General features: G+C 51.8%; 1 protein-coding gene across 1 annotated transcript in view; it reads left to right on the top strand.

The window, feature by feature from the left end:
• The window catches only part of Kif21b (kinesin family member 21B), a 47831-nt gene extending 25931 nt beyond the window's left edge, over positions 1–21900 (top strand). The window contains exons 16-35 of the mRNA XM_027417488.2: positions 1993–2100; positions 2579–2647; positions 3585–3817; positions 4227–4374; positions 4573–4767; positions 4864–4965; positions 5996–6161; positions 6330–6381; positions 6564–6621; positions 7731–7936; positions 8016–8093; positions 9799–9912; positions 12133–12171; positions 14179–14315; positions 15288–15468; positions 16561–16725; positions 16974–17091; positions 17610–17780; positions 18259–18458; positions 19495–21900. Of these exons, the coding sequence (XP_027273289.1) occupies positions 1993–2100; positions 2579–2647; positions 3585–3817; positions 4227–4374; positions 4573–4767; positions 4864–4965; positions 5996–6161; positions 6330–6381; positions 6564–6621; positions 7731–7936; positions 8016–8093; positions 9799–9912; positions 12133–12171; positions 14179–14315; positions 15288–15468; positions 16561–16725; positions 16974–17091; positions 17610–17780; positions 18259–18458; positions 19495–19549 (2595 nt within the window). The 3' untranslated portion in view covers positions 19550–21900. The remainder of the gene's footprint in view (positions 1–1992; positions 2101–2578; positions 2648–3584; positions 3818–4226; positions 4375–4572; positions 4768–4863; positions 4966–5995; positions 6162–6329; positions 6382–6563; positions 6622–7730; positions 7937–8015; positions 8094–9798; positions 9913–12132; positions 12172–14178; positions 14316–15287; positions 15469–16560; positions 16726–16973; positions 17092–17609; positions 17781–18258; positions 18459–19494) is intronic.
• Positions 21901–22853: the final 953 nt, after the last annotated feature.

Here is a 22853-nt window from a genome sequence, read left to right as displayed (position 1 = left end):
TTGGTGGCTCTGGGCTCCCTTTTCTTTTTCTTTTCTTTCTTTTCTTTTCTTTTTTTTGTTTTTTTTTTTTTGTTTTGTTTTTTTTGAGACAGGGTTTCTCTGTGGCTTTGGAGGCTGTCCTAGAACTAGCTCTTGTAGACCAGGCTGGTCTCGAATTCACAGAGATCCTCCTGCCTCTGCCTCCCGAGTGCTGGGATTAAAGGTGTGCACTACCAACGCCCGGCTCTGGGCTCCCTTTTCTACTTGGCCACAGCTCACAGGGCACAGTCTGCAGGGTCTGCTCTTTTGATGGCTCAGGTCTTGAACTTCTGGCATTTGGGTGGTTTAGCTGGGGCTTGCAGATCCTTGCTCTGTGTATATCCTCCACCACCCTCTGACCTTCCTGTCCTGGCCCTTAACTTCTGGTGTCTCCCAGCTCTCCACACAGCCCCGAGCTAAGCTCTGGGACTAGATCCCTAACAAAGCTTGGCAAAGGTGCTAGCCCCAGCCAGCTGGGCTCCTTGGGGACTCATGGAATAGGAGCCACTAGGAACTGTGTCTTGACTGCTGGCCTGACTGATGCTGACCAGTGCACACAGGAAAGACACAGTTAATCAATTTTAGAGGAAATGGATCTGTACCTGAGCAGGCTCTGTCCTCGGGGAGGTCCAAGCCCTCTATCTGCTGATGAAGAAGTCCCTCCCTGCCTTGCTGTGATCAAACCATCATGGCTCCAAAGAGCCCCATTCTTACTTTTACTTCAGTGCCTCCACCTTGTAGACATGATACCATTGATGGTAAAAGGACTTGCGATTCAAACACTCACAGAGTCCCCTGGGCCCCTGGAGCCCTTTGGTAATGCAGAGGGGGCCCAGTGAGCTCTATCCCCAGGCTGTCTGCAGTCCACTGGGACCTGGGCCCTTTTCTACAGGTACTGCTAAGCCAACTCTGACACGCTTGCCTGTTGATGCCCCACCACCACCACCACTCCCCAATTTCTTACTGGTGCCCGTTCAGGGTAGTCCCAACCTCCCCTAGCCAGCTCCCATCTTGAGTGGAAATGACCCCAGATACCTCACAAGGGATCACTTTCGTCAGGTTTCTGAATCTTGGAAAAAACAACCAAATGCCCAAGACATGGTACAAAGACAGAAGAATCCAACCATGTACATGTTCTCCATCCTTAGACCTCTGAGGCCCTTCATCCAGGACCTAGCTCTGATCACCTGACAATGTCCTTGTGATCCCCGGGCTGCAAGTGGAAAACAAGAGCCTAGGGTTATCTCACAGGGTACCCGAGCAGGGCCCGGTTCTTCCCTAGAAGGGTAGGAAGAGGAGCAGCCAAGGACTGCAAGCAGAGCCTGTGTCTGCAGATCTTGTCGGGGTGAGACCCACAGCTTCAGGGTCTCCTGACAGTAGACCTGCAGAGCAGTGCTGCCTCAGTGCTGAGCCCGTTTCAATACCGCCCTGTGCCAGGTGTGCGTCAGGCATGCACTCGTCTCCCTGCGTTGAGGAATGCAGACACACATGCAGGTTACATAGAGGAGCCTGGATTTGGGGAGCAAGACAACCCAGGCTCCATGTCTAGCCAGCTCTTCCTAGTTCGATGACTCCTAGTCACTTTGTCTCCAAGACTCATTTCTTTCTTTGTAAAACAGGAGAGATGCCTTTCTCATCTGCGTGTCATAAGGATGGGGCCTGCCACGTAGCAAGTTCTCACTATATTGCTGTCACTGTGAGACTGACCCTGGAATCTCAGCCAAGCTGAGGATGGTGGCTTTTAGTGGGGGCTGGGATAGACTTTAAGTGGTAAGGCCACTTCTTTAACGGCTTGTCAGATTATTTTAGCCTCTTAGGACAAGCGGGGAGGAAATCTTATGATTCAGACCCTCCCAAGTCAGTGATGCCTAGAGGGCTACCTCCCTGACCAGTGTCCTCACAACCAGCTGTGACTGGGCATATTAGCCACTCTTGCCCAGCCCTACCTCACCTCCACTGTCTCTGCCATCCCAGGTGGCCCTCATGAAGCAGATGCGTGAGGAGCAGCAGCGGCGACGGCTGGTGGAGACCAAGAGGAACCGGGAGATTGCTCAGCTCAAGAAAGAACAACGGAGGCAGGAGGTAAGAACTCCCTGGAGCTTTCAGCCTCCCTTCCCTACCAGGGACCCTCCACCCTCAGTTCCTACTGTTCCAAGTGTCAACAGCCATGCTTGGAGCACAATACAGCCTATCAGCAAGGCAGAGCCACTGTTGACTTTGGTCCCAACCAGAGAAAGGCATGAATTTTCCAAGGTCACCAGCAAAATCAGACACATGGAGCTTCAGGCCCAGAAGAAATAGCCTAAGAAGACTGGCTAGTTCAGATTCATGTTCTCGGTAGGAGATAAGACCAAGAGAATTGTCCTTGTGGGCAGGAATTCCTCATGGCCACCCCTGGTAGAAAGGCACAACTCTGAGTGTCATTTTATCTACCATTTGGCAGTGTTGAGAATCACCCAACACAAGAAAATCTTCAGCTTTTGGCTATAGAGCACCCAGCCCTGTCTGGACAGCAAGAGTGTGGTTGGTGGCTAAATGTGGTCCAACCCTTTCCTTTCAGTTTCAGATACGGGCCCTGGAATCTCAAAAGCGGCAACAGGAAATAGTCCTGAGGAGGAAAACCCAGGAGGTGCGTGCTCTTATCAGGCTGGCTCTCAAGTTACCCTCCTCTAAGCAATGGGGGGTGGGGAGGATGGATGCATGGGCAGGGAACAGGGACGGACGGATGGACGACCATGCTACTTGTGGCCTGGATCTCCTTTCATTAAGTGAGCATAGCCTTGCCAAATTGTAGTAGCCTGTGAAAAATGATTTCTCAACCAGTGAGCAGAGCCTAGAGGGCAGATACATACATCTCAAATCCAGGGCCTGGCTGGTCATTTAAAAAAAGCCAGGTAGTGGTGGCACACACTTTAATCCCAGCACTTGGAGGGCAGAGACAGGCAGATCTCTGTGAGTTCGAGGCCAGCCTGGTACAAAATGAGTTCCAGAACAGTCAGAGCTGTTTGAGACAGAGAAACCTGTTCAAAAAACAAAAAACAAACAAAACAACAACAGCAAAGAGAAAAAAGGAGGGGGGCTAGGAAGATGACTCTGTCAGCAGAATGACTCACCACATAAGCTTGAGGACCTGGGTGTTAATCCCCAGCACCCTCATTAAAAACTGGGCATGGTGGAGACAGATGGATCTCGGAGCTTGCTGGCCAGCCAATCAAGCTAACTGGAGAGCTCTGGGTTCACTGAGAGACAGTGAGTAATAGAGCAAGACACTCGGTGTCCAACTCTGGCCTCCACACACTTGGAAACACGTGTACATGCACACACAGATGTGCACATGCACACACACCCATAAAACACATATCCTGAGAGAGAGAGAGAGAGAGAGAGAGAGAGAGAGAGAGAGAGAGAGAGAGAATAAACATCTCGTGTTTATTTTACATTGAAGATTTCTTATCCCTTTGCAGCCCCAAGCTCAGGCCTGCGCAGAGTGCCTGTGTTCTCCCAACACCTCTAGCTCAGTCTTCCTTGCTCACTGGGTCCCCTCTTCTTGTCCTCACTTTGCCCAGGTTTCTGCACTGAGGCGCTTGGCAAAACCCATGTCTGAGCGAGTGGCTGGGCGTGTAGGATCGAAGCCACCCAATTTGGATTCTGGGGCTGAGGTGTCTGCCAGTACTACCTCATCTGAGGCTGAATCAGGAGCACGCTCTGTCTCCAGTATAGTGCGCCAGTGGAACCGAAAGATCAACCACTTCCTGGGGGACCACCCTGGAGCCACTGTCAATGGCACCCGCCCAGCCAGGTGAGGAGTGTGAGCAGGGCCTGTGAGCCCAGCCAGGTGAGGAGTGTGAGCAGTGCCTGTGGGCCCAGACAGGTGAGGAGTGTGAGCAGGGCCTGTGGGCCCAGCCAGGTGAGGAGTGTGAGCAGGGCCTGTGGGCCCAGCCAGGTGAGGAGTGTGAGCAGTGCCTGTGAGCCCAGACAGGTGAGGAGTGTGAGCAGGGCCTGTGGGCCCAGTCAAATGAGGAGTGTGAGCAGTGCCTGAGAACCCAGCCAGGTGAGGCGTGTGAGCAGTGCCTGAGGACAGGATGAGACTGTGAAGCTCCAGGAACTGCTCTGGTGCCCGGGCTGTCTGTCAGGCTCTGTGTAGGAGCTCAGTAGATCTTTGGAGGTTCAGAGCAGTCAGCCAAAGCCCCTTTGCCTCTGTCTCCCAGGAAAAAGTTCCAGAAGAAGGGGGCCAGCCAAAGCTTCAGTAAGGCCGCAAGACTCAAATGGCAGTCCCTGGAACGGAGGATCATCGACATTGTCATGCAGAGGATGACCATTGTCAACCTGGAGGCTGACATGGAGCGTCTCATAAAGGTGGGAACTCCCTCCTCATCTCTCCCACCCCACTTCCCAGTCACGACCCACTTCTCTGGCTCTTCATGCTTGTTCTGACCTCTGACCTCTGGATGATCCGGGACAGGGGGGTGGCTTGGTGTAGGAGCTGAGAGCAGAGCTTGCTTAGGCTGACGTTCCTCCCCCATCACTAACTATCCTCCTTCCTGTGCCCCTCAGAAAAGGGAGGAGCTATTCCTCCTCCAGGAGGCACTGCGGAGGAAGCGGGAGCGTCTACAGGCTGAGAGCCCTGAGGAGGAGAAGGGGCTACAAGAGCTGGCTGAGGAGATTGAAGTGTTGGCAGCCAATATTGACTACATCAATGACAGCATCACTGACTGCCAAGCCACCATTGTGCAGCTGGAGGAAACCAAGGTACCCACAGGACCCATCCTGGCTGGGTGGGGTGGTAGAAATGAGTGGGCTTGGCAGCCCTGTGTGACAGGGTTTCTGCTTTTTGGTCTCAAAAAGGAGGAGCTGGACTCAACAGATACGTCAGTGGTCATTAGCTCCTGCTCGCTAGCCGAAGCCCGCCTACTGCTAGACAACTTCCTCAAGGCGTCCATTGACAAGGTGAGCTGGCAGCTCCCTGGGCACTGGGCATGCAACACATGCCCTGGTGGTGAAGCCCACAGGTTTGGCTCCTTCCCACCTGCGTCATTCACAGGCTGGGACAAGCTACTGAACCTGCAAGCCTCCAATTCTGTGGCTATAAAACCGGAGAATTGACAATACAGAGCTTGTAGCTGGTTGTACAGAACGCAGCATGTAAGGGGCTTGGCACAGTACATGGCTTCAGTTAAAGGTGCCCAGGCCCATCCACAGCAGGACTGGGCTTGGGTCTTGGAGCAGAGGGAGAAATGTGTGCACATTAGGGATTGGGGAGCAGGAAAACAAAAATTACATTCCACATCCCTCACACCCCATCCCCTGCCTACTAGAATACCAGGAGTCGTTGGGCTGGAGAATGTTTCTTCCTGTCCTAGGGCCTGAGTCTTGGTTACAGACACCAGCTAGTCTGGAAAGAAGTTGGGAAGCCATCCTGCCTAACTCTTAGCCAGAATGCCAGTGGCTCCTCAGTGTTGCTTTGTGTCTTAGGGTACTGTATTAGTGTGCTAGGGCTGCCATGACAAAACATCACAGACTGGGTGGCTGGTGCAGCAGGGATTTCCTAAGTCTAAGATCCTAGTGTCAGCAGGGTGTTCTTTTCTGAAGCCTGTCTCCATGGCCATTGTTTGTTCTCATGTCTTCACATAATCTTTCCTCTGCGTGGCTTGTCATGATCTATTATTATAAGGACACCAGTCACACTGTATTAGGGACCACCCCTATGACCTCATATTATCCTGGTTCCCACTCTAAAGGATGTGTCTCTAAGTACAGTTACATTTTATGGTAACAGGGATTGGGACTTCTGCACTGAAGCAGGGGTTGTAAGTTTATCCATAACGGAGTATATACTAGGGTGACCTTCACTAACGTACGTGAGTGTGTGTGTGTGTGTGTGTGTGTGTGTGTGTGAGTGTGTGTGTCTGTGTAGAAGGGCTACATCATCAGCCACAGGCTAGGAAGAGTAAGCCCAGGCCTTGTTCTTTGTCCCCAGGGACTACAGGTAGCACAGAAGGAAGCCCAAATCCGGCTGCTGGAAGGACGACTAAGACAAACAGATATGACAGGCTCTTCCCAGAACCACCTGCTCCTAGATGCTTTGCGTGAGAAGGCTGAGGCACACCCTGAGCTGCAGGCCCTCATCTACAATGTGCAACAGGGTATGCTTCGGTGTGGGGAAGGCTCTCCAGCTCCCAAAACCCCCTGCATGAGAATTCCCGCCAAAGCCTTGGTCTGAGAGAAAGGCTGGAGAAAGGCTGTGTCCCCTTTCTGCATATTCTGACGGGGTCTCTCAACCATCTTCTTCCTTCCTTCCCCCACTCCCTCAGAGAATGGCTATGCGAGCACAGATGAGGAAGTCTCAGAGTTCTCTGAGGGAAGGTGAGTTTTACTGTATGCACCTGAGGGTAGAGGAGGGGTCGGGGTGCAGGAGGGGTCATCATAGGGCCCCCAGGGCTAAGCTTGGATTTGCGGGTTCTCTGGGACCCATATGACTAAGTCCTAGAGATACTTAGTTACAGTAGAACTATCATGGCCCTAAGCTCTCTTGCTTTCTTCCCCAGCTTTTCCCAGTCATTCACCATGAAAGGCTCCACCAGCCATGACGACTTCAAGTTCAAGGTAAGCCCTGCTGGAAATGAGGCTATAGGTTTAGTAGGGCCCACCTCTCCTCTCACCATCCGATCCCTATGACTATAGTTCCATGCCCCCAGCCCCCATTCAGTTTTGTCTACAGCAGGAATGGAGATGCCAAGAAGGATGTAGCCTGGAACTAGGGCTGGGGTGGTGGGAAACCAACCTAGAATTTGTTATGTAGACCAGGCAGCCCACTCTTTTCATGATGGGAGAAATGACTAGAGCTGTTTCCGCTCTACCTTGTGATATCACTGTATCCAGAGACCCTGCTTTTCAGAATGCCTCCCTCCCAGCCCAAGACTCGGGGTCAAAGCTGACTCTGGAACCATGGGCTATGTTTCCTGCAACTATTTGTTCAACCACATGAAAGTTGACAGTAAGAAAGTTTTCTTACCGGTGAGGGATCATTGATGAGAACGAACCAGCACTCAGGACTTATTAAAGTCAGATGTAGGAAACTGCAGACCGTGAGCAGTGAGTTATGCCTAGGCCTGGAGCGATCTGATTAGATCATTCTGGATGGACACTCTGATAGTCTAAGGGCTTCCATCAGCAACTCTCCCTCAGGCCAGGCAGTATCATTTTCCTCAGAATTTACCTACTTCTCATGGTTTTTTGTTTTGTTTTTTTTTTTCCTCCCCAATACTGGAGTTTGAACCCACACTGAGCTAGATCTTCTGCTTTCTTGCTTTTTTTTTTTTTTTTTTTTTTTTTTTTTTTTTTGAGTTAGACTCTTAGCCGCCCATGTATCTGGAATAAGCAGGTCTGTATAGTAGGAAATTACCAATACGGAGTCAGGTAGAAATATAAGGGTACTTAATAGGGAAAAGCCTTACTTACAGAGCGAACCAGCCAGCCGGTGGTAGTCTGTACAGCAAGCAGCAAAGAGAGCAAGCAAAACCGAAAACGAAAGGCAGACCCCCTACTCACTCTGACCACGCCCTCACAAGCCTGCCCAGGTACTCCTGTAGCCAGCCCCTAAGAAGGCGTGGCTGTAGCTTCCCCTACAGGTCTGTGTCATTAGGCCCAGTTCTTACTTCCCCTTTATGGTCCATCAGTTGGTCAAGTTGGTCCGCTCATCTTTCCTTTCCTAGGGTGAGCCTAAGCTATCTGCCCAAATGAAAGCTGTGTCTGCAGAATGCCTGGGACCTCCATTGGACAGTTCCACCAAGAACATTACCAAGTCTCTGGCCTCCCTTGTTGAGATCAAAGAGGATGGAGTGGGCTTCTCTATCCGGGACCCCTATTACCGGGACAAGGTCTCACGCACGGTCAGCCTGCCCACCCGGGGCAGCACTTTGTAAGGAGGGGGATCTGGGTAAGTGGGTCAAGGTGGGCAGAAAGTTAGATCTCGGATTCACTGGACCCTTCTTTTCTAGCCCTCGACAGTCTCGAGGTGGCACGGACACATCCCCTCTGACCCGAAGAAAGTCTTATGACCGGGGGCAGCCTATCAGGTGAGAGAATATGTTCTAGAATTTGCTCAAGTCACTGTCCAGTCCTTAGGTGCATGAATGGCTCTGAGATTCTTCTCTATTGATCACCGTACACACTTGCTAATGCAGCCTTTTATGACTCCATGGTTTTAAACTTAATCTTAAGAGGTTTGGTGGTCTTCACAGCTAGATGATGAGGCGTCTGGACTCAGAGTGATCATTGCAGTCTGTAAGAGGCAGGAAAAGAACTTGCTCCAGACCCCAGCCTTTACCAAAACAGACGCCCATAGCACTGACTTGTAAATGACCTTGGTAGTCAGGAGTTGAAAGGACATCTGTATACTTGTAGCCTAAAAGACTTCATCTGTGAACTCAGAGAACACACGGAAGATGCTGTCTGAGGATTAGAATGAACAGACTCTTCCTTGAAGGAACTGTCAGTTCTCATGGTCCACAGTTCAGCTCCTTGAGGTGTTCTGAACACCGAGTCAGTGAAGCAGAGCCAGAACTGGTCTTAGGGAAGATGGAGGGCCCTTTTCCTTCAAGGAGCTGACCATGTTTTCAGTGGTATTTGCATCACCTTGTTTAAACAAAGACACTTTAGTTACTGTATAGCATCGACTGATAGTATTAAGCTCAGCCATGAACACTGTTACTCGGGCCCCGGTGAAGCTTGTCTAGCGTTTCTCAGCATTCCTAACGCTTAGCAATATCAGAAAGGACTGTTTCAGAAATCAAAATCACCACATAATTGGGGTTGATACCTAAACTCTTAGCACCCAGGAGGCAGAGGCAGAAGGCCAGTTAAAGCCTTGCAAAGTTAAGGCCACCCCGGTCTATATAGTTTGTTCCAGACTAGACAGGGCTACATAGTGAAATCATGTGTCAAAACAAACAAATCAAAATCAAAATCATCATTAAGAAACACAAAAGTACAATTATCAATAAAGGCAGTAACTAGAGCATCCACAGGGGATGTGTTTGCAGGATCAGGGTGGACACAGCCTCAGCTGGAAGCACACACAGCACACACACATGCACACACACACACTTGAGTTACTGAAAGCTTCCACTTCTTGGGGCTGGAGAGATGACTCAGTGGTTAAGAGCATTGGCTGCTCTTCCAGAGGACCCTGGTTCAATTCCCAGCACCCACATGGCAGCTCACAACTCTCTGTAACCTCAGTTCCAGGGGATCCAGAATCCTCACACAGATATACATGCAGGCAAAACACCAATGCACATAAAATAAAAATAAATAAATTATAAATATAAACTTCCACTGCTCAGTGTAAGTCTGAGAATCAGATAGAAAATCACCAGGAGCACTGACTGTGGGATTACAAACAAATTTCAAAGAGTAAGTGAAACTCCAAATACACCATGGGTGTGCTTTTAAGAACAGCATCTAGGGGCTAGAGAGATGATGGCTTCAACTCCCAGCTCCCTCAGGGGCTCACAGCCACTTGTAACTCCAGTTCTAGGTTGTTTGATGCCTTCTTCTGGCTTTCACAGGCATTGTGCACTGATATAAAAGTGGGCAGAACACCCACACACATAAAATAAAATAAATATTTTAAAGTATCATCTAGGATTTTGACTAGGGTCACTACAAAACAGGCCCTGCCATCCTGGGGCTTTATGGTGGGACAGAAGCTGGAAGCCCAATACTGGGTAGACTTGTGATAAGGGTGTGGTCACTGATGACTCTGTTCTCATTTACCAGATCCACAGACATGGGATTCACACCTCCATCATCACCTCCTACTCGGCCCCGCAATGACCGCAACGTCTTCTCTCGACTCACCAGCAACCAGAGCCAGGGGTCAGCACTGGACAAGTAAGAACAGGCTTGTGGAGAGCCAGGCAGGGCTTTGAGGCTGGGAGGGGAGTGTGTGGGAGCCGGTCAGTCAACTGGGTAGACTCCAGCCAGTCTGTTCCAGTTCCTCTGAGCCGTGACACCCTTGAAAGTCTCATCTTTTCTGTACTGACCAAGGGTCTCTCCTTTCCCCAGAGCATGCTGGCTTGTCAGGAAAGGAAAAGATGGAAGTTACCTCGCTAGGGTGAGACAGTTAGGAGTGGTAGCTGTGGGGGCAAGCATACCAGTGGATACTCTAGAGTGCCCCTTTCATCTGCTTCTGCTGTCTTTGCTGCTCTCTGAAGCCCTTTCTTTTTGTTTTGTTTTTTGTTTTTTTGGGTTTTGTTTTTGTTTTTGTTTATTTTTTTGTTTTTTTGAGACAGGGTTTCTCTGTGTAGCTTTGGATCCTATCCTGGCACTCGCTCTGGAGACCAGGCTGGCCTCGAACTCACAGCGATCCGCCTGCCTCTGCTCCCGAGTGCTGGGATTAAAGGCGTGTGCCACCAACGCCTGGCTCTGAAGCCCTTTCTTACACCCCCAACTACTGTTCTACCTGACTGCAAAAGCTTTACACAAAGCCTCAGCAATTCTTGAGCATTGCCAGGTAAACAGAGACCTCTGGGTCATCTCTATGTGGCAGGCTCAGTACACCTGTACTCACAGCTCCTGTTGGTATGCTGTAGTTGCTATGGGGCTACTATGTTTGCAGTCACCCCTGTATTCAGAAGGTGTTCAACCTTGCTTCACAGTCTGCTGTGCAGGCATGATTCCATGAGAACTGTGAATCAGCCCAAGAATTGTCTGTCTTCCCCGATTTGCATAAGAATATGGTCCAAAGCTTTTGCCTAAAAAGTGGCCCAGAACTCTGGAGCTGCTGACCCTAGCTAACCCTGACAATGGGCTTTGCCTTGGAGAGGGCCTCATCGGTCCTGGCTTCGTTTCTGTGCTCCCCCAAGCACACTGTGTCCATAGTTCTATAGTTACCCAAAGGGCTCCTTTCTTTCTACTGAAAGATGTCCTGCCATGAGAAGCAGTGATGCTGTGACCTTCAGGGGTGCCTCAGGTTATAGACCGCTTGTCCTTTGTACATGACACATGCTCTGCCCATGCTCTCACAGAAACATCCCCTTCTGGCTTAAAATGCTGCTCCCTAGATGCTAAATCCATGAGGGGTAGACCCCACAGGTCAGCATGCTGCATTCTGTTCTTCCCCAAGCTTACGTCATCTCAGCTCCTGATACAGAAGCTATGGACATGCTCCCTTCCCATTGTGATACACCAATCCCCAGTGCCATGCAACTGACTTGACTGGTCACTTTGTTTATTATTCCCTCCACCCCCACCACCCACCCCTGAGACAGGATTTCTCTGTAGCTTTGGGGCATGTCCTGGAACTTGCTTTATAGACCAGGCTGGACTTGAGCTCACAAAGATCTGCCTGTCTCCTCTGCTTCCCGAGTACTGGGATTAAAGGTGTGCATCACCACCATCTGGCTATCATTTAGTTCTTTATTTTGTTTTTGAAACAGGGTCTTGATGTGTATTTAGACTAGTCTCAAACCCTTGTCCTTCTGCTTTACTCTCCTAAGTGCTAGGACTACAGGCATGTGCCACTACATCCATCCTAGACTTGTCCTCCCTGTCCCCCCCCCCACGAATTGGGGTAGGACTCTGCCCATCCTAGCCAGGTCTACAGGCTTTGGTCCTAGCCATTGGTCCAGTCTTGGGACCCACATGCAGCACAGAGTTAACTTCTAGACATGGTCTCAGGGAGGGAAAGAGCAGCAGGGCCTTCTTGTGTCCTTGGGCAGGCTTGAGCATTGCCGGGGTGGTACAACTGGCCCCAGCTTACAGTGGGCCAACCAGAGAGCTTGGAACTAGCAGAGAGCCCTGGAACCCCAAGAGTGGGCTGGCCTCCCACAACTCCTATGGCCCTCTCCTCCCCCCTACCCTGCTAGCTGAGAGACCCCCTGGTGGTCCACTGCTGGGGGGCTCTCCCAGCTCCCAGGCCAGTCTGTTCCCACCCCAACCCCATCACTTTCCTCGAAGGCCCTCTTCCCCTCCCCTGCCTCTCTCTGCCTTCCCTGAAGAGAATAACCACCCTCTGACTCCCTGTGCTGTTGCTGCTGCTGCTGCTACCGCCATTCCTATGTGTGTGTTTTCCTCTCTCCCCTAATCCAGCTAATTTTCTGCCCTTCCCAGGTCTGATGACAGCGACTCCTCTTTGTCGGAGGTCCTGAGGTACACACAGAATGTCTCTCGTGTTTGATCCCCCTTCTTGCTCTCTCTTCTATTTTCTCTTTGCCTCATGCTACACCAGCCCCTCCTGCCTGTACCCCTGACCTCAGCATGCTGCCCCTCCTCTCCTAGCCCCTGCCTCTTCCACATCCATGGCCCTCCTGAGACCTCTTCTCGCCCCATGGTTCCTTCCTCTCATGGTGACCCCATGGCCTCAGACTATGCCATGCCTGGCTAGAGCTAAGGGCTTGTGATGGGGGAGGGTGCAGTTGCTTGTGGCTAGCCCTGTTCTCTTCTCCCTCCTGCCCTGGGCAAGGTGGGGAGGGACACGGAAGCCCTGGAGTTGAAGCAGAGCTTCACTGTGCCAAGAGGTGCCATGAGGACCTTGTCAGTCTGCTAGTCTTTATTGAGTGTTCCATTGGCTATGGTGGCTTGTGGTTCTCTTAACAGCCTGTGTGATGGTAGGTGAGTCTTGCAAACTTCAGCTCTGAGGGGCACCAAGGGAGACAGTACCCTGCTTGTATCTATTAGCACACAGCTTGTGGGTGTCTATTCCCCTTCAGCCTACAGGACAACCAGAGGCTGGTCCCTCAAGCCTACTGAGCACAGATCCCCCACAGCAAGGGGTATGACTTAGGACCCTGGCAGCAGAAGGCTCCCATATAAAGGCCAAGAGCTCCCTCTAGCTCTCCAGGCATGCTCTCTGGTTCCCATGCTCTGCCAGACTGTGGTTAACACCACTGATTTATCCTGTGCAGTGAGGCCTTGCCGATAGATATTACCAGTAATACAACAGCCTCTTTGGACTCCTTTGGATACATGTTCATGACAATCTCGGCCTAATTCAACCCAAACCAGAGTCATAAGCTGGAGGCAAAAGCAGGGAGCTGTTTATGCATGTGCTTATCTGGCATGTGGGCATGTCTGACTAGTGTCCTGGTGTTGCACCTGCAAGTCTGCTACAAGCAGGATGTGGGTCATCTTGGTACCCACCCACCCCCAGCCATTGTGCTATTGTCTGCAGCAGCCTTCTCTTTTCAAGAGCTAGAATGTGGTTTTCGATGTAAACTAGCTGGGTCTCATCCCCAAAGACCTTCCTGAGAAAGTCAAAATCATCCTCAGAAACCCAAGAGCTCTCACGCTTACTTAGCTCGGCATTATTCCTGCTCCCAGAACGTTGTGCAGAACTAGCGGGTACCATTCCAGGTCCAGGCAGGCCCAGGCAGTCTTGCTCCAGAGGGGCCCAGCATCCCAGACCCCAGCTGGGCTGCAGTCCCTTGATCTATCCATTGGCAGTTTTTAAGGGATTTTTGTTTATTTGTTGGCTGGTTTGCTGTGTTTGACAGGTTTCCCTATGTGTGCCAGGCTGGCCTTAAGCTCCTTATATTGATCAGTCTGGCCTCAAATTCACAACAATCCTCATGCCTGAGCCTACCAAGTATTGGGATAACAGGTGTGTGCCCAGCCCTGATTTATCCCTTTGTAAATGATCAGCACAGGTCTGACCATGCTAGTCCAACTCGAAGCTCTGTGTAGGTGTCCCATCTGCCTCACTGCTGGAAGGTGCCAGCCCTGGAACACTGACGGGCAAATGAAGTATGGGGAGGGTGGCATCCTGAACATCCTTCCTGTCTCCTGCCCTCCCCCCATTTCTGACCACCAAGAAGTGTGCAGACTGATGGGAGCTCCAGAGGTCACTGCTAGCACTTGGTCCTCAGCCCTGCCCCACCAGGGCTGGCTGCATGCCTACCTCTGGCTTCAAGTTAGGTAGCCTCTCCTCTTCCATTCCTTCCAGTGTGCCGGGCATGGGCTTCTCCAGCAGGGCTGAGGATGGCAACCGCAGCACTTTCTGGCTTCCAGATCTTGGTGGAGTTTTGCTAGCAGCCCTGGAATCTCTCATTATTCATTGTCCCCTCTCAGCTCAGACCCCTCTCTTACGTGTGCTTCAGTCAGCCTGGCCATGGTCTCCTTGGCTGACTGGCGCATCCTCTTTCCCTCTCTCCTGGGAAGGGGCATCATCACCCCCATTGGCGGAGCAAAGGGAGCGCGGACGGCCCCACTGCAGTGTGTCTCCATGGCCGAGGGCCACACCAAGCCTATCCTCTGCCTGGATGCCACCGATGAGTTGCTTTTCACGGGGTCCAAAGGTGCGTGGAGACTTGAGGGGCCACGGGGTTAGGTTCTCTCACCCACGCCACATTTCTTCCCCAGCGTGGGCTGTGAAGGCAACAGCATACAGAGCCCCCCAAGAGTTGAGGCTACATGGAGAACTTGCTTACCGTTTGCCTTGGCTCAGGGCTCTCAGTCAACACACTCCTGGCTGAGCCTTCCCTCCCATGATCCTGCTGGCTCTACCACTACCCCCACCTCCTTCTTCAGACATTTTGGGAAGCTTCTCTCAAGTCCAACATTTCTGCTTTCTAATACCACTGCTTCCTCCCCAATATTACCCAGCAGCCAAGTCACCTCTGCAGCTGCATCGGTCAGTGAGTTCCTCTGTGCTCAGCTGCAGGAGTTCACAGTCCCACAAACAATCACAGCAAAGACGCTAAAGACTTTACCAGAAGAAAGAACATATTTGTAGCATGCATGCACGTTAGGGACCTGTATATACGTATATGAATAGATGTATGCATATATATGACACTCACATTTATACACACAGGAGAGGGGATAGCTGTCAGCTGAGGTGTGATTGATTGGTTCCAAATTTTCCATGTGTGCTTGCTACTTTGTCATTTAATAAGCAGTGGATATGTATTGGATTAACCCAGCAGCATTTATAATCAAATGTCTGTTAGCAGCTGTTGCTCTTTCCTCAGCAATCTAACAATGTAAAGACAGCACAATAACACATCGTTGAGATATGCAGGAATTTTCTTTCAGCCAAGGTCACCTTAGCAATGATCAGAGAGCTAACCATTACTTAAAGTTCTCAGCCCCTTCTCTGTCTCATGAGGTTTGTTTGTTTGTTTTATGAGACTGCACATGTGTGCATGCTTGGAGTTCTGAAATGTCTGACTTGGAGTTCTGAAATGTCTCTCCCCACTCTCCTCTGGGGGAGCTTCCTGGCTCCTGATGTTACCTCCTCTTCATGGTCTTTTCCCTGTCTCTGGCAGACCGTAGCTGCAAGATGTGGAACCTGGTGACAGGGCAGGAGATCGCAGCTCTCAAGGGCCACCCCAACAATGTGGTTTCTATCAAATACTGCAGCCACTCTGGGTTGGTGTTCTCTGTGTCCAGCTCCTACATCAAAGTGTGGGACATCCGGGACTCAGCCAAGTGTATTCGGACCCTCACGTAAGGATTTCACCACAGGCCTGCTTTACCAGGCCAGATTTGAAAAAACTGCTTCCCCACTTTGGTGTCCACTGATCACAGCACAGCCTGATTAGGTGGACACAAAGGTCCTTCCTGGCCCATAGGGGAACAAGGTGGTTTAGGAGACAGTTTCTGAAGAGCAGGGTGCTAACTGAGCCTTTGGCCTGCAGGGGCCCCTACGTTTGTCTCAATCCTCCAAGAGCTACCATTTGAGATGGATACACCCCTAGGAATCCAAAACACCAGCAAGGGGGCAGCAGCCTCACAGATGAGCCACCCACCATAGTCCTGAGCAGGGACACAAACTTTCCAGGAGTCAGGTTCTGTCCTTATGTGTGCATTATAAGCCACAAATTGCTGAGTTTGATACTTAAAAAGCAGACACAGGATATTTAGGGCTGAAAACTTACCCTGCATGATGCAGTAATCACAGATAATGTCATATATTTGATTGAACCTATAGAATGTAGATCACATAGGATGAGCCCTGCTGAATGCCATAGGTGCTATGGTTCACCATAGGTTCACCTGTTGTAGCAAAGGCCGTGGTGTGGAGTGTTGGCAACAGGGGAAGCTGTGCATGTTGGGAAGGAAAGAGCTGTATGGGAAAACTGCCTTCCACTCAGTTTTGCTGTGAACCTAAAGCTATTTTCTCTCTCTCTCTCTCTCTCTCTCTCTCTCTCTCTCTCTCTCTCTCTCTTCCTCTCTCTCTCAAAGTCTGGGGAAGGGGTAGTACATAAATGAATATTATCACCTCTTTCAATAGATGAGGAAACTGGGGCTCAGAGAAGTTAAGTGATTTCTACATGAACCAGGTTCAGAGCCTGCCCCTGACTCTTACAGTCTATTCAAACCTGCCAGGGCACACCAAGAGGTCATAGAGACATGTTGGGTAGAGTGTAGCTCTCCCTTTGGTCCTGCAGAATAGGGGAAGCTGTTCTGCCCACATAGGGAAGGCATCCTGAAAGCAGTGGCTTTTCCAAACTGGTCTGAGTAAAGATTATTCGTTTTCCTGGCCTGTGTGGATAGGCTCTTCTGACCTCTGGCTTTGCTTTTTTTCTCTCTGAGTAGATCCTCGGGCCAGGTGATCTCAGGAGATGCTTGCATAGCCACATCTACACGGGCCATCACCAGTGCCCAGGGAGAGCATCAGATCAACCAGATGGCCCTCAGCCCCTCAGGCACCATGCTGTATGTTGCCTCTGGCAATGCGGTCCGTATCTGGGAGCTTAACAGGTCAGTGAGATGTCGGGAGAATAGGCCCAGGGAAGGTCCACAGCCCTCAGCATGGTGTAGCCCACCCCAGGGTGGACAGGACCTTAGTTCTATGCCTCCAGTCCCTCACTTTATGAGCTTACCTCCTGCCTCTGAAAACCTTGGTCCTTGATCTGCTTTGAAGGGAAAAACAGTAGACTGGCCTGTCTATGCCAGGTCAGATTCCCTCCAACCTCTAGCCTCTAACCTCTAGCCTCTCCCCACCGTAGGTTCCAGCCCATTGGCAAATTGACAGGCCACATTGGCCCAGTGATGTGCCTGACAGTCACCCAGACTTCAAACCAGCATGACCTCGTAGTGACTGGCTCCAAGGACCACTATGTGAAGGTACCTGTAACTGCCTTGACACCAGCTGGGGTCCCACTAGAGCCACCTCTGCTCTGAGGCCCAAATGATGCTGCTCTCACTATTTCTGCCTATTCCACCTTCACCGCCTGTTACCTGGGGAACACATAAAAAAAGAGGAGACTTCTGGGAATTGCTGCTGGAGGGGGCATCTCAGAGAAGACAGGAAGATGTGTGTGACAGTTAAGGGCATACAATTATTCTGTAAATGGTGAAAAAATTAACCACCTAAATGTGTGAGGCTTGTAGGTAGAGCCTCCGAATGGGGTATGATGCAACCATTAAAATAATAAATAGGAAAAAAAATACAAAATTTGTAAAACCCACTAATTTGGTTTGCTCTCTATGGATATAGCTGGACATTTCATATGGCCAGAAAGTGGAAAGAAGTGGCTAAAGGGGAGATGGGGGTGGTGGGACTCTGGCAATGTTCTTCCAACGGTGTTCAAGGCCTGCCCCAAACATGCTCCTCTCTGGGCTCTGCCCCTCCTCCTCTGCAGATGTTCCAGCTGGGCGACTGTGTGATGGGCACCATTGGTCCAACCCACAACTTTGAGCCCCCTCACTACGATGGTATCGAATGCCTGGCCATCCAAGGAGACATACTGTTCAGTGGCTCCAGAGACAATGGCATCAAGAAATGGGACCTGGAACAGCAGGAGCTCATTCAGGTTCGGGGGTGGTGGAATGGTTCAGGACAAGGCCCCAGGCAGACCTTAGCAGAGCCCCTCTAAGACCGCCTGGCGTCTACCATCTTCCCTGCTGTCTCCATCCCTCCTCTCCCTGCAGCCTGTGGTGTGGTTCCTTTGGAGCCCTCTGTTCCCTGCTCTCCACAAAGCCCTTGCCTCCAGTTTGAATGTGCAGCACCCAGCCCTTGACTTTAGCCTAGCTCTTCTGGAGGTTGAAGACTTCCAGCAGTGCAGAAGTTTGAATGTGGGAATGTGCAGAAGAACCTTTCTAGGCTTTAGAGTTCCCTGGCAGCATAGCTCAGCCTGGCTCCTGGGAATGCTGGGGTGTCTTCGTGATAGCTGTAGATGCCAGGAGCCAAGTAGCATCCACCACTATCAAGAGGGATGCGTGTGTGCTCCCAGGGCCTTGGGGCAGGTTCTCTCCCTTCTCTCTACCTTATCAGCCCTGACCCTCCCACAGCAAATCCCCAATGCTCACAAGGACTGGGTGTGTGCCCTGGCCTTTGTTCCTGGCCGGCCCATGCTGCTAAGCGCCTGCCGGGCAGGCTTCATCAAGGTCTGGAATGTGGACAACTTCACACCCATTGGTGAGATCAAGGGCCACGACAGCCCCATCAATGCCATCTGTACCAACAGCAAGCACATCTTTACGGCCTCCAGGTGGGTGCTAGGCAGAAGGACCTCTTTGCTCCCCTCCCACTTCCTAGAGTCAGTAGGTTGACAACTGGCTTAGGGCTATGCAGCTGTCCCCCGCAGATCTGATTCACAGAGCAGAACCCCACAGAGCCCTCCTCTCTATACCTCCTGTTCATCTTCACTGAGCACTAAGCACCCAATGTCCTGGGTGCTGCACTAGGCAGAGGATCAGGGAGCCACTGGGCCTCAGACCAGGACTGGGACTCCCAGCAATTCCATGCAGGAGCTAAGGCCTGCCCTGCCACTCCCAAACCTCTGTTCCTCCAGCTGTATGGTTCTGGCCCCCTGTGCAGGCAGTGTCAGGCCCTCAGTCCCAGGGGTACTACTCAGCCGGGTTTCTTCTTTTCTCTCCTTGTTCCCACCATGTCCCTTCTCTCCCCTCCCATCTCTTCCTACCTCTCCTTTCTGCCTCTCTACCTCTCCCCCCATAGTGACTGCCGGGTAAAGCTGTGGAATTACGTCCCTGGACTCACCCCCTGCCTTCCTCGACGAGTCCTGGCCATAAAGGGCCGCGCCACCACCCTGCCCTGACCCCTCCCCAACCCTCCCCTTTCCTCTCTCATTCTTCCCTCTTGCCTTTTCCTGTCTTTCCCCACCTCGATCTGAGCTGCTTCTTCACGGTATGAGATTGTTTTACTCTTGACCTTCTTATTCTCCCTTCATGCCCTGCCTGACCCAGCAGATTGCCCCACCAAACTGTCTTGCAAGCATGAGCAGTGGGACAGAACCCTAGGTAGCAGAGAGCAGAGGGGGCGGGGGCATTGAGGCCTGGACAAAACAATGAGAAAGCCCAGGACACCAGTCCTGTGGGGTCTTGGAGACCATGGCCCGGGCCCCCACTTTGTCCAGTGCCCGTCTCCATGTAGTCCCCACTGCTCCTGAGCAGGGTTTGCCTTAGCCCAGCCATGTGTGAGGGAGGTGGGAAATCTGTCCAACCTTTACTGGGGCAGCCAGCTGGACTCACATCGAGGGCTGAGCATCCTCACTCTGTCCTCTGCAGTGACTTGACAGTGAAGTTCTGGAGCATGCGGCGGCTACCAGCAGCCCACCCTTGAAATTAGGACTGAGGGTGGCCAGACCCTCGGACCCAGCGGCCTACCCAGCATGGAAAGGAAGCTGTGGCCTGTCCTGACCAGACCAGCCAGGTGCACTGAGGACAGAGGGTGTGGCCCTTCTCTTGCTCTGCTTCCTTTCATGGTCCCCTCTGTCCCTCCCCTGCCTCCTAAGAAAGGAGAGGCTGAGGAGGGAATAAGCTGTGAAGCCAAGGGCATGACTCCATGACCCCTCCTCCCCCCACTGAGTTCCTTGCCCTCCGCACAACTGGTCACACTGTCTCCTGCTGAGCCAGCCTTGCCCTTCCCCTGGGCTCTCAGCCCAGGGTGACACTGTGAGGGAGAAGCAGTCCTAACCCCTCCCCCACCGTCTGTCCTCCAGTGAGCTAGCCTCTTCCATGTCTCCTAGCCCCACCTCTGGAGCCACTGCACCTGCCTCTGAGCCCACCAAGGTAGTTCTCAGGTAACCATGGAAACCACATGTAAGTCCTGCAGCTGACTCTATGGCCACCAACACCCAACCCCAGTGGGGTCCCCTTCTGCTGAGGCCTCAGTGGAGCTGCTCTTACAATTCCTTTGGGGAGAAGGTCAGCAATATCGCAGTTATTTAATTTATTGGTTTTTTATTTTTTTTTATTTTTATGTTTTGCTGTTGCCTCCTGGAAACTGACTTGAAGTTTCTTCCCATCTTCTTCCCTCCGCCCTTGGTGGGGGGTCCTCTCTTTGGCACTCCAGCCTCCTGCCCTCCACCTCCACCTTCCTTTGCTTGGTGTGCAGAGGAGGGAAAGGCCTCTTCCATCCTTTGCAGCTCTGGCCACTGCTGCAGCTCTGCCTCACCCCAGCACACCTTCTAGTATAGTCCAGGTCTCTAGGCCGCCTGATGCCGCAGTGCCTTTCTCCATCCTGAGGCCTGGCATCATGCTGGGCAGCCTTATGTCCGCAGCCCACATGTGTCTTCTACCTATGGGCCTTGTGCACACAAACCCTGAAGGTCAGAGTCCACCTAGGACCATCAGCCCACGACCAGGGAACCCAGGCTCCCTAGAGTCCCGTGTGGTCCAGTGGGATGCAGCTTGGTGGACTGTCCACTAGCTTGCGGCTTGGGTAGTAAGACTACCAGCCTAACCCCCAGCTAATTATGTTTCTGCCCCCAAGGGGAGAGGGAGCCTCCTCAGCTTCTTTTCCATTAGTTGTTCTAGAAACAGATTTCCAAGCCTTAAAACCAGCCTGGGCCAAAAGCCCTCCCTCTTAGATTAGCACAAGGAGGTTCACACTCCTCCTTCCTTGCTTCTCCCGTGGGGCTGTGGACTCAGCTGCAGGGATGAGGTGGAATCAATGTCTGGCGCCCCCTATCGGAACAACTCTGAATTTATAGGACTAGGCCTTGAGAAGGGGGCAACTCCGTTCCTCACCCCTGGCTTCCCCTGCCCTTAAGCTGGCCCATACTTACTCTGTTGCTTCACTGGTCTTGTGCTTCCTGGTCACATTCCGGGAGCCGTGAACCCCAGCTCCATTCAGAGGACATGGCAAACGTGTGGACTTCGGAGAGCTAGCATAGTGCATCTGCACTTGACTCTTCTCCCTCTGTGGCCAGGTACCTTGGTGCCTGTCCATGTGGCCCTAGGATGGGAGGTCCCCTGCTGAGGACAGACCCTCTCTGAACCATCCCAGAGCTGTGTCTGAGGCTGAAACTAAGATGATGGCCCGCTTATTGTGGCCCTTGCTGGACATGGTGTTAAGTCTGGGTATGTGGATTCTTAGAATGTTCTGGGAAAGCGGGTCACCTGGAACCTGGCCAGTCTGTCTGCAGTGACCAGAAATCCTCCTCCCTCCGTGCATCCTGGGAGTGCTAAGAAGCAGCCTTAGCACTCAGAAGTGACCACGTTTTCTCCTCCACCCCTCTCTCCCTGAATGGAAAGCCTGAACCTCACATCCTGTAAGAAAACCCAGAACCTATCTGCATGACTGTTTACAAACTACAGAAACACATGAGACTTATCCTGACCCCATGGGCTGGGCTGCCCAGCCTGGGGTGTCTGTACTGTATAGCTGCAAGGCCAGTTCTTGTACAAAGTGTGGTCTTACAGCCCCGCGAGAGGTGCTCACCGTCATTGCCCCTTCTGCCATTTCTGATGGGTCACTACCTCATGGCGGGGCTGCTATGCTGTCCCAGCGAGTGTCATTGACTAAACTTGAAATACTTCAGAGCTCTAAGCGCATCGTCCCCGAGCCATTCTGAGCTGTGTTCTGGGAATGTTGGAGTCCCTGCCCACTCTTTCAGGGGTGTCCAAGGTACATAGTCAGGGCAGGCCCCTAGTTCCACTCATTGCACAACAGTCCTACCTGTCAGAAGCACAAGTAGCTGTGATTATAGGACTAGGCCTATAACAGGTCTCTGGGTAGACAGTATGGACATACTTGGGCCCAGGAGGCTTTGTGATTTGAGCACAATAGTAGGTCCTAGGTAGACAGTATGGGCAAACTTGGGCCCAGCAGGCTTTTCCCAGGTAACTCTCCATCATAAATTAGACTAGGGATGCCCCTGACTTACCACGTACTTCTGGGACTTCATATTCTTGTGCCCATCCTAAGACTTGAGGCCCAGGCCACATCTGTATGCTGTGGGGCCCTCCCGAGATCCCCATACCCCAGGCCTTTAAAAAACTCCCCTATAGCTGTACCCCACCATACTGAGCCTGAAGAGCCTGGACCCAGGCTCACATCTCCTGAGCTAACCTCCACATCCATGCTTCCAAAGCTGATTGGCTTCCATCTGGATGGAACTTGTCTACTGCCCTTACTCTTGGGCCTTTCCACACAATCCTGGGCCAGGACCCATTCCAGTATTAACCAGTTCAGTGTTTGCTCTTGTTGGAGAGACTTGACTCTACAGCGGCCAGATCTTGGAAGGCTGTGCCTGGAGCAGTCTTTAGAGACTGCCAAGGAGAAAGAGAAGGCAAAGAATGAGAAGCTGACTCTGCCCAGCCTTTGATGTGGTCAGAACGCCACCACCAGCTACTTGAAAAGGGACAGCTAGGGATCTGGAAGTGGCCTCCCCACCTTTGCCCCAGCTGCAGGCTTGGAATTGTCTGAGGCTGTGTGGCTTGAGCAAAGGGTAGTTTAAAGCACAAAACCATGTGGGGAGAGAGCTGCCTCACTGGGAAATTCTCGTGCTGCCCATTGTGGTGGTAGCACTGGCAGGAAGCTGTCAGGGCATTTATCCCTGTCCCACCCTCTCCCCATTCCTGAAGGCCTCCCCTGGTGTCTGGGCTGGGTGCAGCCACACGCCCTTGGCTGAGCCTGGTTT

This window comes from Cricetulus griseus, chromosome 5 (assembly GCF_003668045.3).
Source record: "Cricetulus griseus strain 17A/GY chromosome 5, alternate assembly CriGri-PICRH-1.0, whole genome shotgun sequence".
NCBI lineage: Eukaryota > Metazoa > Chordata > Mammalia > Rodentia > Cricetidae > Cricetulus > Cricetulus griseus.
The sequence above is the reverse complement of the archived record's forward strand: the minus strand, read 5'-3'. Positions and strand labels throughout refer to the sequence as shown.